Source organism: Micrasema longulum, unplaced genomic scaffold, assembly GCF_059751315.1.
Source record: "Micrasema longulum isolate JH-2025_06_02 unplaced genomic scaffold, ASM5975131v1 h1tg000604l, whole genome shotgun sequence".
NCBI lineage: Eukaryota > Metazoa > Arthropoda > Insecta > Trichoptera > Brachycentridae > Micrasema > Micrasema longulum.
Genome location: NW_028277800.1, coordinates 354,630 through 368,642, shown reverse-complemented (window position 1 = coordinate 368,642; position 14,013 = coordinate 354,630). Strand labels below are relative to the sequence as shown.

The window sequence follows — 14,013 nt, the reverse complement described above, 5'->3', positions numbered from 1 at the left end:
AATTACTTTATTTGTGAAAGATATTAGCTGATGTCTCAGCGTGGCGTGGGTGTGTGTTTTGTAAGCTGTCTGATTTCGTCCACTATTCGCTTATACAATTTTCCCGACCAATGAAGTTGCCATGAAATCACATGTTCAGACGTCATAGCTACTTTATTTAGGACAATTTCAAAAACGTAACGTACCCATTTTTTCTGGTGACAGACAACTTGTAAATCTCCATTTTTTATAATATAACTTGCAAACTTGAATTTTGACTAAAAACATTTAAATTATTCTAACTCTAATTTATTACTAATAACTTTTAACGTGTCTTATGAAAATAATTATTTATGGTGTTAAATATTTTATTGTGGGTTGAACGAACTTTATTATAACACTTAATTGATGAGATGGATTATTATTGTATTAGTGATTTTTTAAATGAAAATTGGGTTAAAAAACATAAAACAGCAACAGAGGCGGAAAACATTTTGAAAAGGAAATATTGAAGTCTAAGCGTTTACAGGGCTGTGACCTGTCATAGGATGTCACTTTGCAAACTGTGTAACATTCACCATTTTTCGATCATCCATATTTCTTCCATTCTTCCGTCTGTTGATTTTTGTTAAGTCAAAGAACAGAAACCTTTATTCATGTGGATGAGATTCATGTGATTGAATTATTTCACATGAATATTAAACACCGCCTGAAAACATTTTTCAATGTTTATACTTTTCTTGGACCAGTTGATTTAAACAACAGTATTTTGAGTTTGTCCAAACGTTTGTAGATAAAAACTGGATTTCACCCCCTAGGGAGTTATTAAAATTAACATATTATTACAACAGAGACGGAGAATATTTTAGAGAAGAAAATATGGACGTCTTGGCATTTACAGGGTCTTTGACCCGTCGTTGACTGGTTTAAGTGGTCAATTTACATATTCTGAAACATATATTATTTTTCCTTTATTTGAATACTAGTTTTTTTTTTGTGATGGAGTTATTTTATAAAGATATATATACCTATGCATAAAAAAAAAAAGGTTTAAATTTTTATAAGAAGTTTTCATTAATTAAATTTTTCAAATAATTACAATGGATAAGATAAATATTTACATAGATAGTTAAGAAATATAAACATGGAAAAACAATTAAACTAACTGCCACTGAAATTATCAATTTAATCCTAGGTACATTTTTTTAAACAATAAAAATGTGCTGGCTACCAGCCCTGGTTTTCAGAATCTTCGCCAAGAACATTTTTAGAGTGTCTCGGCCTTTGAATAAGTCCCGGCAAAAACTATTTACTACAATAGATATTATTTTATATGCATACCTTTATATTGATTAATAATCTATACGCGTAAAGCCAAAATTCAACAACAATACAATTATTGTAATATTCGTTAATGTGCTTTATAATTTTTAAGTAACATCAGCATTTAATCATCAATAGGACGGACTTTTTGTTTTGATTCACGTCTTCCAAACCTTATTAAATATGTTCTTTTTTAATATCATAAACATATTTCATTTGAAAATCTGAGTGGTATACTGATCTAGCAGTGTGCGTTATTACGATACTCTTGTGACATAAGACTTATTGTTGATGCAAAATTCTAGAAAATAAAGACCTTAATTCTGGTGGTATTACACACACTTTGTTCTATGTGTCTTATGAAAGGTTAAAATATATCAACGATGATCAAAATCCATTGTCGCAGTTTCATGATTCTTACGCAGGAAGTACGTGTATATTCCAATAAATTCATTATTGTCGAACGTTAAAATTACCTAACTTACATGATTAGCTTCTTGAATAAATTAATGTTATATATGTGGAGTAAATGATTTTGCTTTTGACCATTTCTGGAACACTGTCAAAAATAAAATTAATTCGTTTTACAGTTTTGCGTATCTCTGAATGTCAGAATCACATTTATTTGTGTTAGATTAACAATAATTATGGCAACACTTTTTTTATTGACATCCGTATTACTACGGCACAGCAGCAGTAGATCCCCCCTCACCACTCGCCCCATACCCGCCACCCGACAACCCCATAGTATTATATTATACGCAAGCAACCCTCGCGAGGGGTAATGCTATGTACGCGTATTGACAATCCGTGACAGGTGACGTAAAAATTTAAATGATACTGGCATCCATGATTAACAATAAATATTACAACAATATAACTACCTTGCTTACGGACTGGCATTCCTAAATGTATTGGCAATTTCCCGGATTATTTTCACCTTTTCACTAAAATCATAAAATAAAACTACACATTCGCTGGCACAGAACGCTCGAGGCGTTCTCACTTATCTTTACGTTTAGGTGATTGTCATTATTTTTTATTTAACATTAATATTTACAAGGGCTACACTAAAAATAAAAGTAACCAATAAATCCGAGTTGCTACACCGCGAGACGAAAGGCGCCGCACACGAGCTCGACTCGCTACTGCTCGAACACACTGGGCCGTGAGGATCGAGCGCGTCGAGTCGGCGGGTCGTCAACTGCGGACTACGGACTGCCGCCGAGCCAAAGGGGGAGGAAATTCACAAAAGCTCGCGTTTTAAATGATCCCTTTTGTAACGTATTTCTGTGAGTTGTCAGCTAACTGTCTGCGTTATTCAGCGCAGCCGGTACCGACGGAGACCGACGGGATTGGTCGATCGCCAAAACTCTGATGGGGTTGTTCGGAGAAGGAAAACTTATTATAAATTTACACTCCGCGCTCCGGGAAATGTATTTTTTATTCGATGTTGTTTTATCGTACCAAATATTTCAGTTAACTTTAAATGCGTTCAATTTAACTACGTTCGTCCCTTTTTATTATCAAAATGAAAAAATATGCCAGCATTGACTTATCTGGAAACATAAATTCAAATTATTAATAACTGCATTAACACGTCCTAATATTGCTTTGGAAAGTTATTGCTTGATAATGTAACAATACTTCTGATTTGTCTTTTTATAAAATAAAGCAATCGATATGTCTTATCAAATATTAAAAACGAACAAATAAAGAAAGGTAAGGATTTAAAAGGTCATATTATATTATTCACTATTAAATTTTTATAATTCGAATTCTCGCATATCAAATTATATAGATTGATTCCATTTATTAACTAATAATCTATTTATATTTCAATATATCTGAAAAACATTAAGTCTACAATATTTCAACAGTTTATTCATTTGATTTATTAGCTTTTCCACATTTTAGTCGGAGTCTTTAGACTGACAAGTGATTACTTATAGTTTCTTATTTACTTAATTGAATTTGTTTAAACTTCCTACATAACCAATATTGATGTTACGGTGTTAATGATGTCATAATGATAATAAATTCAATCAAACGTAAAACATAAATCTTATTTGTTTTTTTACTTTGCATGATCCAAGTTTTAATCAACTTTCCTAAAATCATATTTGTTTATTATTGGAAGTAAATCAAAATTTGAATAACCCGCCGCGTAATATTAGTTTTGATACATTTAATTATTTTTTTCTTATTGCAACTCCAAACAATTGCGAGGGAAAATGTGACATGTGCGAATGTGTGAAACGGCGCAATCTGTCAAACTAGGTTTTGCGTTTCGTTTATTTGTCGGTGATTGGTGTTTGTTAGATTAGGTTATGGTCAGTAAAGTTAAGGTGTCAATTCATTATATTTGTTGATTTATTAAAAGTGCGCTTCGGCTATCTATTACAATGGCTGATATTAAAAAAATGTTAATAAGTGGAATTCGAAGTTTCGGTCCCGATGACAATGACAAACAATTAATTGAGTTCAAAAGACCGCTAACACTAATTTTGGGAGAAAATGGTTGCGGAAAAACAACAATAATAGAGTCGTTAAAATATGTACTATGCGGTGAATTACCACCGAATTGTGAGAGAGGACAAAGTTTTGTTCACGATCCAAAAGTTAATAAAAGCAGTGAAGTTTTAGCCCAAATTCGCCTTTTGGTAAATATCTGATATTATTGTGCTCGTTCATCAAATTGCGTACATTCAAGCGAAACTAAATTTCGAAAGTTTTTATTTTTCAGTTCGACAGTCCAAATGGAACTCATTATTTAATCGTCAGGTCTATGCAAGCTCAATTAAAGCAAAAAAAGATGGAATTCAAGTCAATAGATTCCACTATTTGCATAATCGATGATCACGAAAAACCCATAGAAATAAGCGGTAGATGCGGACAGACTGATGCAACCATTGCTAGTATTTTAGGTAATTTAAATGATTTAATAAAAAAGCCCAGTGTTTTGTGTGTTTTTATTTTAACGTATAATGTATATTTAAGGTGTATCGAAGGCCATCTTAAATAATGTTATATTCTGTCACCAAGAAGACTCCAACTGGCCACTAGAAGAGGGAAAGAAGTTAAAGGAAAGGTTTGACGCCATATTTGATGCAACTAAATACAACAAATGTTTTGAAAGCATCAGAAAAATGAGGAAACAGTTTACTACTGAAATCAATACTTTGGGTAAGTTCCAGTGACATAACAGTGACACCATCTTCTCCAAAGTTTGGCAGACATAATTTTATTGGAAATTTTTAATCAAATACTTATTTAGAAATATTTTAACATAAAATATCAATCTTGGTTTCCTTTTACTATTTCATTTATTAACCAACGAGCGCTTTTGCCTAAGTAGGCATCTTCAAGCCTCGTAAGTAAATCATTTTCACCTTAAATACTATAAATTTTTGCATAAATACTATTATTTATTTATTTAACACTTTACATTCATATAAAATTTATAAACATACAAAGGCGGGCATATTGCCTTAAGGCAATTTCTTCCTACTTACCCACACCGTTCGGTTTGAGAAAATTACAACTACATGGACATATTCTAGGTCTTCAGAATCTTATAATTTTATACAGAAAAAAAATTATATATATCATATACTGCATGGCACGTGACACCCCAGTGAGGGAACATTATTCTGTTTAAAAAAAGAATACAAACAATGTAAAAGTATAAATAAATAAATACTATGAAGAGAGGAGAGGGGATGGGATACTATCAACTATTTTGATTTTTTTTTTGCATATTAATAAAGTAGTAAAAGTAAAGGAAGGATTTTAATTGATATTTTATATCAAAATTACTCACCATGGAAGAAGAAATACGAGTATCTACAAAAAAATATCAGTTTTAAATTTAGAAGTTTTTATTACCCATACCTATTTAGAAGTTTTCTAGTATTTAAAATTCTTATAGGTGAGATAATTACGTAGAATCTCAGCCACATCAATAACAAAGTTTCAGCTCCTACTTTTACAAGAATCAACCGATGGAATAATTGACGAGATATGAATTCTAAAACATAAGCAGAATGGTTTTAAAATATCAAAAATAAACAGTGACCGGTGTAGACTTTCATATTCAGTTCTCGAAAAGGTTCTCCATCACTGTTAAAATATGTAAAATTCTAAAATTCATAAAATAAGATATTTTCTCGGAGTAATAATTCTCTAGAGAAGCCCTTAAGCTCTTTTGCATATAACAATAGCGTTTCGAATTTTTGGTTTGGTTTAGTTTGTTTTTTAGTTTAACAACAAACATGTAACAAACGGTTTTGATTAGTGCTTGCAATTCTCAACCCAAGTACCTACGGCCCGTAGTATTGCAGTAATATGTAGCTAACTTCGTGGTCAATAATTATGGAATAGTTTTTCTCCGTATTAGCACTCTATTAGGTTATTACTCTAAGGTTATTTTTGTATATTATATTCCTTATTTAAAATTTAACATTTATGGCAGATATTTTATACGAAGGGGTTACAGCAAAATTACCAGTGTCCGTGATTACTGTTTTTGGGAAGGCCAACAAAACTTGTAGCGATAAAACTATTTCTTTAAGGTTCTTTGTGCAACTTGTGTGTGGTATAACAGGAAATTCAAAGACTACTCATTGAATGTGCACATTGAACATAAAAAAAATAGTCTTTTCGCTACTGGTTTTGTTGGTCCTCCCAAAAACAGTGATCATGGACTGTAGTGTTTTTTGTTTTTAATATACATACATCTGAAAATAAATTAAACTCTTATCAATCACAATTTTTTAATAAAAATAATATTACTTAAAAGCACAAATTCCTCTAAATTTCATAGCGCAAATCTTGCATATGTAATATACTTAAAAAAGGCATGTATTAAATTTCAGAATTAAATGTGAAGCATGCTTTGGAGAGAAAGCAAAATTTTGATGCCAAGAAATTAAAGATTGTTGCTGAAGAAGAAAAAATCAGTAATGCGATAGTCCAAAAGGATGAATTAGCCTCCAAAATCGTTCCACTTCAAGAAAGGCTGGGTGAAATTAATGAGATTGAAAGAAACATTATGGAATACAGATCAAAAAAAGAAGTAGCGAAAGCCAAGTAATCTTCATTATTTTTCGCTCTATGGTATTATTTTAGTGCAAATCGAGATAATGGGACTCTAGGCAGCTGCAAAAAACAAGCACTGCCTTTGGCGAAATCCATAGACATTTCTGAAAAAAAAATAAGATAAATTTATCAATTGAATTCAAAAACTTTTTAGCACAAGATTTTCGCCGTTATTTATGGCTGGCGGTTCCGAAATCAAAATATTTTATTAAATGAAAATACCGCAAATACATATTTTTCAATTCAATATTTTACATATGGTAGCTCTTATTATTATCATGATTTACTTTCATCGTAAACGGGGAACTAAAATTTACTAGAATCCTAGCTAGAAGACTAGCCCAGACGGCTCCTGACCAAAAACACTGGCGGTGCATTTCTTTACATTTTTTGTCCTATGTTAAGTTTAATAATATTATAATATAAGTCCGACATTGTGTTGTAAATGAGCAATAATATGAGCAATGACAGTCCGCGCTAGGTCAGAATGCTAAGTCCACCATTGTTTTTGTTTACATACTTTTTTATACGCACTAACTTTGTATGTAACGAAATCACATAAATTCTTACCAATATTCTGTCAGTATGCATGTTCAAAATATGACGTTACAAGCGAAGTACATATCTACGCATTCAGTGGTATTGCATGGATTATGGTTCTCTGCAGATCCATGCAGTACCGTGTAAAAAAAAACACAAAAAAAAACAATGGTGGGTAGTTTCATTGCATAAAAATCATTTCGGGATCTTACAAAAAGGCAAATTGTTTATATATTGTACCTTAATTTTGTGAAAAATGTAACATTACAACAAAGTATTTTATAAAATCAAACAAAGATTATTCACTATCACCCTTCCCTTGCGCATACTTCTCTGCGCCTAGTAATTCTAATAACTAATTCTATAGCATTGCACCACTAATAAAGATGACATAATTTGTTCATACAACACACTATTTAATTTTGACACAATTTTTTATTACAATAACGTTAAGACTAAATTAATATTTTGTAATAAATAATGCGAAATAAATTGTGATTATTACATTTTATTATGAAATTAGTAACCGAAATATACATTTTTATGAATAAAGTTATTGTCGTTCAGTTTTAATGTAAAAAAAATCACTTCAAAGACAAACCGGCGAATCGCCGGCTTTGTGATTAAGTGACGTATTGACCTTGGCCCACGATTCGCCAGCTTTGTGTTGCAATGGGTTAAGCATTGTGAAATTTTTATCCGAATTTTTTTTTTATTCCATTTTTGTACCATATTGAAAGAGGTTTGACTGTATTTTTCATACAAATTAAGGTGGAAAGGCTCGCATAAAACAAAATATTCATGGTGACCATTAGCACATGCGTGAGATGACAAGTTAAGAAAGTCGTTCACGTCGAGTCTATATGACTCGTGACTCTTTAGGTTTTCGTGAGTTCTAAGATCTTTAAAATTTATATTTTTATAATTCCTTTATTGGTTCCTAAAGCGTACACTTTTATATGATTTATATGTATAACATAACAACAAACCATTAAATTTATGCCTTTTATTTAATTGTGTATTTTATTTAGGTTTAACAATAAAAACGCCTAATTTAGGGTGGTTTGATGTGACTTTTAGCTCATTTAAATAAGTTTCGGTTTCAATTTCAGCCAAAACTAGAACAGAAGCCGAAATTCGGTTTCAGTTTTGGCTGAAAATCTTGTTTCAGTCAGTCACTAATAATATGCTAAATTCATTTTGTTGTTTTTTTTATAAATATGATTTTTTAAATTATCTCAAATTAATTGTTGATATTTTTCAGGCTAGACAATCTTATAACTCAAGAGAGACAACTAAGAATGACAATTAAGTCCATGTACATTGGTTCAGATGGTGAACTTCAAAATGAAATAGGTAAGCTTATACAATACACATATTCGCATTTTTCTGGAATACTGATTAGAACTATCATTATCGACAAAATAAATTTAAAATCACATTGTCTGCGTAGCATGTGATGTAAACAACCGTATCTCCCTTAGTACTAGATTTGACACTTCATCCATTATTGAAAGCGTTTTTGTTTATTTATTTTTTTGTGTAAAAAAACTGTTCGAGTTTGGTTTATATTTTGTTGTGATATATTTAGTAATAAAGACGTTAAACTTGCTTTGTTTCTTTTTCATTCTGAATATGTACATTTTATTTTTAAAAAAACGTTAGTATTAAGTCCTAAATTGAGTTGTAGTAACTCCTGGAAATATAATTAATTTGTTTTATGCTTTGTGATATACTTTCTGTTAAATGATTGATAAATGAATAGTAAAAATGACAAAAATAAAAATAAATGGTTATTTACTTAATATTAAACGGTATTTAATACTTATGGGCCGTTTACATGTAGGCAATACAATAAATATGACAATATTGTCTCGTCCTCAATTGCGCAGGACAAAACGCTGGGACAATACGAATATTTAGCCACAGTCAACGCGTGAGCACTGCGAAAATGAATACACGGTAACATTTATTACCAGCGAATTTACGAAAAATATTATTAATTTTCATACCAAAAGTGTATTGGAATTGTTAAGGAACAAACTAAATATAAAAAATAAAAATCTGCCGCCACTTTCTGCAAAAACATTTTTTTGGGAGTGACACGTTCACGTCAAGCAAAATGCTATTATGACAAGGTCCTGTCCATACGTGTTCACACAAGGACAATGTGGTCTCTGACAGCCGCGCATGGTGGTAAGGGAAATCATTGTTCCGCAGAGATAGCCTGCCTGTCTATCTTGGTGATATCTCAGGACAATTTTTTATCCTACACATTACTGTTTATACATAGACAATGGGTGAGTCCTGGGACAAAACAATATTGTATTGTCCACGTGTAAACGACTTTTTAATATATACCTGTATGACAAATATGTATTCAGTGATATTCCCTTTCCACACCTAATGGTGCATTTAACACTGCATTGGCACACCAACCGCAGCGTATCTTAATCATTTATGTAACATGATCAGTCTTATGTTCAGGGATTATGAAATGTTCAAACCAAAAATTACCTTTTTATATTTATTATTTTACAGATATAAATTTAAATGTTTTCATATGTGCTGAACTCTTTTTGTTTTAATGATTACAGATGAATTTGAGAACCTCATTCGAGAGAAACAAACTCAAGTTGATTCTACGCTAAGAAACGTAAACAAGTTAATATCAGAAGAAGCTTCCAAATCTAAGCAGTTGGAGATAATGGAGATGAAGAAAAGTGAACTCTTCACACTGGAAGGACAGAATCAGGACAGAATTTGCACCAGGAATAAACAACTTTTGACGACTTGTGAATTAGGCGGTAATCTATTTAATAACAATAATAATTATTCATTATTTTAAAAGAAATTTCAATTTTTATGATTATTTTGAGGCCATTCCCCCACGACTCGTCGTAACTACCCATGCTTTAAAATGAGAACTGGGTTGTGGTAGAGTTTGAGTTTAAACCTCGAACACTCAGTGAAAGAATGGCTAAAAATATTTACAATGCAAATGTTAATAAATGTAGAAAACCAAATAGACTGAGAAAGTCATGGCATGGCCAAATTCAACAAATACTTGAAGATGGACATGTCAGAAGTGATAATAAGTGGGGCGCTTGCACGAGAAGATACATGAATGTAGAGAAAGCGATGTATTTATGCAAGGACCGAGTGACATGGCGTTCTATTCTCTCTGCTGACCCTTACGTGAAACGGCATGGTGGTTTATTTGTGTATAACAATACAATTATACCTACAATAAAAACTTTTGTTTTCCATTTTTGTTCAAATGCAAATTATTAATATGTACTATGAATATTATAGGATAACTATAAATTCTAAGAAATTGTGATTTCATCGGAAATAAAATTCAATATCATCTATCAATCAAAATGAAGCAAGCAATACTGCGTATATCGCTAAATCCAACACAGCGAATGAGACTTACTCTATTTGCGTAAAGGTAACACAGCAAATACGCCATCCTTAACTGCCACGATTAACTTTGTATACACAAAATAAACTGTACATATTCAATTCTTCTTTTATGAAATCACGAGGTTTTTTGTCCCTCCTGAACATTTTGACAAAAGGTTCTTCCACGGTATTGAACTTACAAAGACTTACATATATTTTTATTTGCAGAAATTCAAATAACTGGAGATATAGATAATGAAGGTGAGGCCACAAAGGTTATGGCTCTTGTTGAGAAAAAGAGAAAAGCTTTGGCCAAAAACTTAAAGGAATTCAAAGAAAAAAGCTTAGAGGAAGAAAAAAACTTACAGATAAATGTTGACAGCTGCAGAGATGCATTTGTATGTCTATTTTATATTCCATTTTAAATATTTCATTGAATCGTATCGTACTGACCAACCCATGAACATTGAAAATATTGTAATCATATTATGGAAGAGGATAAATTGATAAATTCTTAGATGTTGTTTTTTCAAAAATATTTTTTCTTTTGTTATTTTTTTTCCATTATAATTTATAGTCCCTACTCAACACAGAAAATTCCTAGCTAGTCAGAACCAGAAAAAAACCACATATTGCTATGTAAACAAAATTTTATGTAATAATAAAATAAAATAAAATAATTAACAGATTATGCAGAAAAAAAATTGCTCCCCTACTAGCTATAATTACTAATTCCTCTTAATCTTAATTACTATAAGAAACTGTGCATTATTATAATTTTAAGTGTTTGTTTTTCTTGTTCAAAGGCGCAACATAAACAAAAAATTATCTGCCGTAAGCAAGAACGCGATGAAATAAATAGAAAATTGTTGAAGTTGAAAAAAGATATTTCATCGGTCAACCAATCTAAGGATAAACTCGATAGTATTCGGAAGGATTTAGAAGAATCTGAAAGGTTTGTTTAATATTTGAATTATGTCCCAATACTCCTCCCGAATATTGTATTTATAAAGGTTTGTGTAGATTTTCCATATTATATAAATAAAATATGATACATTTATCAATATTCCTCCCTTAAAAACAACATTTGCTTAATGATGGAAGGATGTTTGTTCAGTATGCATGTTTTCCCAGTTAATTAAGTCGATAGATGATAATAAAGTTTTTTTTTTATAAATAAACCAAAATTTGTCTGGAGCGTATTAAAAAGAAAATATAAAAAAATATTTCAATGGCATGTGAACAATAAAAAAACACAACAGTCCTTTTCATCATTTCCCTATCAACACCCAAAGGGGTACAGGGCACTGCGTTGACTCACCAAATTAAGGTAAGTCGATCAGTCCAGGAACAGTGAAATATTGCACCTCAAAATAAATATTTCACATTTACCCTACCAGGAATCGGTCCAGGGAACTCAAGTATAGTTGGCAAACATGCCAATCACTGCACTACGAGGCAGACTTATCTCCTTTCGATTTCCTTCAGGACGTTTACCTGAGTAGCCATTGGATCAAAAACGCTTGTCCGGAATTTTGGTATTATTTCATACAACTTTATTTTTCATTTGCCTGGACACGGAAATACTCTTCAGAACAGATCATCCTAGTGAGGAGGATTCTCAAGTTATTTTTATATACTGTGTTTCATAATATATTATCTAGTATTTTAATAAAAAATAAACTTTTCCAGAAACATTGAGAATATATCAGAAGAATGCAACACGGCAGATTTGCAGGAATCTATTAACAAGGATGAGATGACTATATCTGTCCTTGAAAAAGAACTGGAGGATTTAGATAAGATGGTATAATTATATTATTTTGAATCCTTCAAACCCAAACAATATTCTAACCGATATTTTAACGCTTCTTAATTCCTCAGATCTCCAAAATGCAAGCCCAACAAACTAAACAAATGGAGTTAAACTTGCAAAAAGCCACCCTGAGTCAGAAAGAGAAAACTGCCACTCGTTTTAAGAACAAGAACAGAGACACCATGATGGAAATTCTCGGAAGGATGCCAGATAAAAGTTTTAAAGAGACATTTCTTAAGTGCCAACTGGATCTTAAAAATGAAGTCACTGATCTGAATAAAAGTCTCAAGCTAAAACAACATGAGGTAGATACTATCTTTATATATCGGGCGTTTTAAGCGTGGTATAGAAATTGAAAATAAATCAAAATAATGGAAGCAAATATTATTTTGTTGGAATGAATTTGTTTTTTTTTTATTGTGCTCGAACGAATGAATACACACATTAATTTTCTAATAGATACGTAGATTTTTACAGTCACTGTTATCAATATTATGTATCGCCATTTTCGAGTGATCCTGTGTAGGTTTTGATGTTTTCAACCTGATTTAACTCAACGTGGTTTCCAGCCCTACATTCGACCAACAACAAAATGACACTGAACTTACCTACTGCCGACTGCGACACGGTACAAACAACTAGACATAATTTTTTTCTACACAACACATAGTTTACCCTGAAAATTGTTCCGTAATAATTTGTAATAACGCCCACTTACACGGGATCACCCAAAAAATATTATACTTACCAACAAATGTCCTCCGCAACTAGCAGTTATGTAGTGCATTCTCTCAGACCAATTTCTGAACACTTTCAAGCAAATCCAGTGTTATTTCCATAAGGGTTCATGTTGTATTGGCTTCCAATGCTTTAAGAGTTGTTGTTTGTTTCCATAGACCATAGACATAGAATATAATCCAATGGGGTCAAATAATTATGCCATATAATGTAAAAAACATTGGCAGTGAAAAGACGACAGTAGCCTATATTTAGTACGAGGATATATTGTGACCCTATAAATAATAGTCAGCCACAAAAGTGCCACAAAATATGTTAGTTGAATAAGATTTACTTCAAACCATCAACTATGGTCCAATAGGGAGTGAAATATTCCAAAAAATAAAAAAAGTTGAGATAGGTGTCCATATGAGTGGGTCCTATGAGAAAAAAGTGTCTGAAAACGTGTAAATTACCAAAGAAGACTTTACTAAATGTTTTAATTTTACAGATAACAACATTAGAATCGAGAAGAACGCACCAAAAGGACGAATTGACTAAGAAAAATAATGAAGTTACTTTAGCCGCAGAACAGCTTTACAAGTACTGTGGGAAACTAACTCTCGAAGACAAACTGTCCAAGTTGGATGCAGATATAAGTGTTTTGCAGGTCATATCATAGCAATATCCTTTTACAACAAACACTAATATTGTATGACATGTAGTTGTTTGTTATGTATTTTTGCAAATCTTCTAAATAACCTTTTTATAACCCTAAAAACAATTTGTACATTTGATTTTATTTGGCATGTTACTTTTTATACATTTAAATATAAATACCCGTACAAAAATAAAATGATGATCAAAACATGTTGAGCATATAAATTTTCTATTCTAAATCATACCAATCCCCTCTGTGTGGTTTGTTGGTTGAAATGTTTTGTAATATCCACTTTAATAATAGTAAACATAAATCAAAAGTATTTAAACATACAATAACATCAGAGAAAATGAACAGGACATACATGTCATGTATATAATATCGATGCTGGAAAGGGTATTTACTTTAAGCGACATCGAAGTTTTAATAATGATAGAACTTATTACATTAAACAACACGGGACCATTAA

General features: G+C 31.4%; 1 protein-coding gene across 1 annotated transcript in view; it reads left to right on the top strand.

Annotated features, from left to right (window-relative positions):
- Positions 1–3,507: 3,507 nt before the first annotated feature.
- Positions 3,508–14,013, top strand: part of LOC148280240 (DNA repair protein RAD50-like) — a 31,071-nt gene continuing 20,565 nt past the window's right edge. Inside the window, exons 1-11 of the mRNA XM_088228691.1 lie at positions 3,508–3,965; positions 4,049–4,229; positions 4,303–4,488; positions 6,180–6,393; positions 8,207–8,298; positions 9,540–9,749; positions 10,579–10,748; positions 11,157–11,305; positions 12,043–12,157; positions 12,235–12,471; positions 13,395–13,553. Coding sequence (XP_088084817.1) covers positions 3,708–3,965; positions 4,049–4,229; positions 4,303–4,488; positions 6,180–6,393; positions 8,207–8,298; positions 9,540–9,749; positions 10,579–10,748; positions 11,157–11,305; positions 12,043–12,157; positions 12,235–12,471; positions 13,395–13,553 — 1,971 coding nt within the window. The 5' untranslated portion in view covers positions 3,508–3,707. The remainder of the gene's footprint in view (positions 3,966–4,048; positions 4,230–4,302; positions 4,489–6,179; positions 6,394–8,206; positions 8,299–9,539; positions 9,750–10,578; positions 10,749–11,156; positions 11,306–12,042; positions 12,158–12,234; positions 12,472–13,394; positions 13,554–14,013) is intronic.